Source organism: Nematolebias whitei, chromosome 20 (assembly GCF_014905685.2).
Source record: "Nematolebias whitei isolate Nwh7 chromosome 20, NemWhi1, whole genome shotgun sequence".
Classification (NCBI taxonomy): domain Eukaryota; kingdom Metazoa; phylum Chordata; class Actinopteri; order Cyprinodontiformes; family Rivulidae; genus Nematolebias; species Nematolebias whitei.
In genome coordinates, this window is record NC_056517.1 from 474,402 (window position 1) to 478,470 (window position 4,069).

The 4,069-nt window shown below is 41.6% G+C and overlaps 1 protein-coding gene across 1 annotated transcript in view; it reads right to left on the minus strand.

The window, feature by feature from the left end:
* Nucleotides 1-1,275: 1,275 nt before the first annotated feature.
* ptchd1 (patched domain containing 1) overlaps nucleotides 1,276-4,069 on the minus strand; it is a 4,681-nt gene continuing 1,887 nt past the window's right edge. The window contains exons 2-4 of the mRNA XM_037694366.1: nucleotides 3,091-3,509; nucleotides 2,809-2,937; nucleotides 1,276-2,703 (exon numbers count right to left, since the gene is read on the minus strand). Of these exons, the coding sequence (XP_037550294.1) occupies nucleotides 1,603-2,703; nucleotides 2,809-2,937; nucleotides 3,091-3,509 (1,649 nt within the window). The 3' untranslated portion in view covers nucleotides 1,276-1,602. The remainder of the gene's footprint in view (nucleotides 2,704-2,808; nucleotides 2,938-3,090; nucleotides 3,510-4,069) is intronic.

Genomic DNA, 4,069 nt, shown 5'->3' on the forward strand with positions numbered 1-4,069 from the left:
ATGTATATGTATATATATATGTATACATATATATATACATATACATATATATATATAAATGTATATATGTATAATCTTTATTTCTTGTAATTTTGAATATTATGAGTTAGAACTAATAATTTTAAAAAATCAGTGTACCAAAAAATAAGAATATTGTTATGAGGTCTCATACCCTAATCAACTAATTAACTCCTAGCCATGGGCTACAAATGTTGCATTCCTCAAGTCAAACCACTCCTGAACCAGAGATGACATCAGAAGTGTCTTACCTGCTGAGGCGAAAAAGAACTGGACTCTTGCTCAGTGGTCCAATGTCATCTTTTCAGATTCAAGTAAATGTTCGTTTCATTTGGAAATCAAGGTCCTAGAGTCTGGAGGAAGAGTGTAGAGGCCCAGAATCCATGTTGCTTGAAGTCCAGCGTGAAGTTTCCACAGTCAGTGATGGTTTGGGTCCATGTCCTTTGCTGGTGTTGGTCCACTGTGTTTTCTGAAGTCCTCAGAGTCAACGCAGCAGCTACCAGGACATTTTGGAGACTTCATGCTTCTATCTTCTGACGAGCTTTATGGGGATGCTGATTTCATTTTACAGAAGGACTTGGCTCCTGCCCACACTGACAAAGGTACCAAAAGCTGACTGTGGAATATTCTAGTTTTCTGAGACACTGAGTTTTGGTTTTTCACTATTTGTAAGCCATAATCATCAAAAGTTCAAGAAGTAAAGGCTTGAAATATTTCACTCTGTGTAATAAATCTATGTAATTATGAATTTCATTTCTTAAATTATTGACTTTTTAGTTTTACTTTTTCACGATATTCTAAATTTTTGAGAAGTACCTGTACTTTTTCTTTTCACAGGATTGTATGAACAAGAGAATTAAAACAAATGTTCTCAATTTACTTTTTCCCGATTTGTTTAGTAAATATTCATAAAATGTTGATTAACTTTATTAAACCCATATATTTGATGCACCAGTCACGTTTACTGCATTTGTCAGTAAACTGGTTACTGTACCTTCACACAATCAATTTTTATCTGGGTTTTATAAGGAAAAAGCAAAGCAAATGTTGGTATTCTGCCTTTATTTGTCCAGCATTAAAGTAGAAATACTCAAGTTTTTACATTTGACTGCTTCATGTCATTGAAGCTAAAATTGTGCAACATAATATGGCAAACAAACAGCAGTAGGTCAACAATGTGATTGGATCTAAAACAAGTTTTGTAGAAGTGAAAGGTGTTGCACTTCCTCTCTGAATGCATTCAGGCTCATTTAAGATGTGATTGTTTTTTTTTTGTGGGGGGCAAACTCATTTGCATGCCACACAGCATTAGCAATAAACATGAAACCATGGTGACACTGCATCCTGGACCTGCCTTTTTCTTTCTTTCTTCATTTGCTTCCCTTTAAACCCTTTCACTTATTTTCTCTTCTTTATGCATATTTCTACTTTTTGTTGCCCCGTCTTCATCCTTCAGCCTTTGTGTGTGCCACCACTCTCCTTAGCAGTAAGATTTGTGGCTGTTTTGAGCACACTGAGACAGCTCCCAGATAAATCCGTCACCATAGCAACACTTGAGCCAAAATAAACCACATCAACCCATGCTCAAACAGTAGTAATTTGGTCCACTACTCTGGTGCTGTCATTCATTTCAACACACTCCACCTCCTGCCGCTGACAATCTTTTCCTGGACGGTGGTCTCCGCTCTTGGATGGGGGTAGGAATGTGAGGAGAGTGGGCAAGAAGGCCAACGTGTGCAGGGCTGAGCAGCCGGCCGTTAGAATGAGGCAGCGGAAAAGTGTGCTTGTGAGGTTTGAGCGTACACAACCAACAGGTCCCAGGGCAGCACTGTAGCACACGAGCGTCTGTAAAGAAGGGACGCCATGTCTCTCCAATGCCAATCGAACCCACCGAGTCCTACTCTCACCCCGACCTGAGGCAAAGCCACAAAGGAGTGGGCCACTGCAGTCTGTGGAGTGTCCCAGAGCTGAGATTAAACACAACACAGACATGCAGTCCATCTCTACCCCCCATAAAGTCATGAAGCCCAGCACTCCGAACTGGACAGAGAGCAGGGTGAGACCCAGCCACACAGACACTAGTGGCTCCACGAAGGCCATAGAGGACAGCCCCAACAGAAAGAGCACCGCCAGCAGTGAGTGTCTGAGGGGGGAGCTGACAGCTGTAGCGTACCGGTCCAAGTAGACAAAAGAGGGGTTGAAAATTAGAAAGCGAACACGGGAAGTGAGGGATAGACGACGTAGTGTGTCCAGCAGCACTGACATCTCCTCACGCTTGTTCTCTGTTGTCTTGGCGACCAGAAAGATGCGTGAAGCCGCCACGTCAGGCTCCTCCCCCTGGCTGCGCTCAGCAAATATAATATCATCCTCAAAGTGAGCAAACTGCGGCTCACGGAGGAAGGAGTGGCGCAGTGTGTGGGTGAAGTTTTCCCGCAGCTGGTTGGTGGACTCGTTGCGGTCTAACAGATAGTTCAGGTAAGACTCCAGCCAGCTGATTCTCTGGAAGCCTTTGGCGTACTCCAGCAGGTCCTGCTGTACTGAGACATTCCAGTAGGGTGCACTTTCATAGATGTAGAATCCAATCACTGGGGAGTAGGAACTGAAGTAACGCTGCTGGGCACGAGTGTACAGTACTGTTGCTGTATCCATGGCGACTAAAGCGCTGGGGTCAGACCCTTGGGTCACCTGTTGGCAATAGAGGCAATATAAACATCTGTAACCAATCTTGTTAACATTGTAATAGTTAATGTGAATTATGTCATCATTTTGTTGTTTTAATGAGTTTCTTACCTGTAGGAACCCCATCAGTGCAAAGGAGATGTAAACCAGATACAGTAGAACTACAAAGGGCTTAACATAAGTGTTAGTGATCCAGTCCCCATAGCAACGATGCACACACCCCAGTAAAAGGTGTGAATCCTGAGGATGAGAACACATACTTGCTGTGGAATGAGTGTGAGAGTGTGGATGTGTGTTTGTGGAATTAGTCAGATGTCCACGCACACCAGAACTGTTTGGTGTTTGAGTTTCAGTGTGAGTTAAGTTTGAGTTTAACGTCTGAGGGTGGCCAACCCCTTGTGGCAGGTTGGACGATTGCATCTCATCCTGGTAACGAGTATACATCAAACACCGGTACCAAGCCGGTTTAGAGTCCAATCTGTCCTGTTTGGGGACTCTCCGGCAGAAGCAGCCATGTCTGTACCGGGTCTCTAGGTAGCCAGTGAACACCAGACAGGAGCTGTAAAATGACAACATGTAAACATAGCTGATGCTGATGGTGAGGGCAGCGGTGCCACAAAAAAGCCGCACTGCTTCCATGTTGGTGAGTGGCGAGGCGGCCAGGCCCAGCGTCATCAGATGTATCATAGTGGATCCAGAAAAACGCAGCATGACATCTTCAAATACACTTGCCACACGCTCTTTCACATGTTGGTCCTCGCGTGTTCGCCTCCATGATGACAGCATCTCAAAGGAGCCGAAGAGACCGTGGCCTGTCAAGATATGAATCACAAATTAAAATCATTAGAATAAACAATGGTTGAAACTATAACATGCAAAAAAAAACTTAAATGAAATTAAATAAATATGTATCAGCAAACAAAGTAATTTAAATGGTTACAGTTTCAATTTTTTTTATTTTTTCTTAACAAATAAAACTTAAATTTGTTGTGGCAATAAAATACTTATCTTAATGACACACAACTTGACCATGTATCTTTATATTGTCTACACTTTTGGCACATTTTCAACAACATAGCTTGTTCTTATCATAAAGACTAAAATACTAATAAACCACAATGTCCTAAGAACAAGCAGTATTTATACACAAACTAACAACTGTTCAACACAACTGTAAAAAATGTGATCAAATGAAACCAATATGCAGCAATGTGTCTGTATAGTGATTTTGTATGAATGTTAATATGACACAACCAATGTCATGTTCACACTACCGACAAAAGTGAGACAAATAATTTTTTTGTTGTTATGTTTTTTTTTTTTGCCAATATGCAACCCTGATATAATTTTGTATGATAGTTTGAACATGACA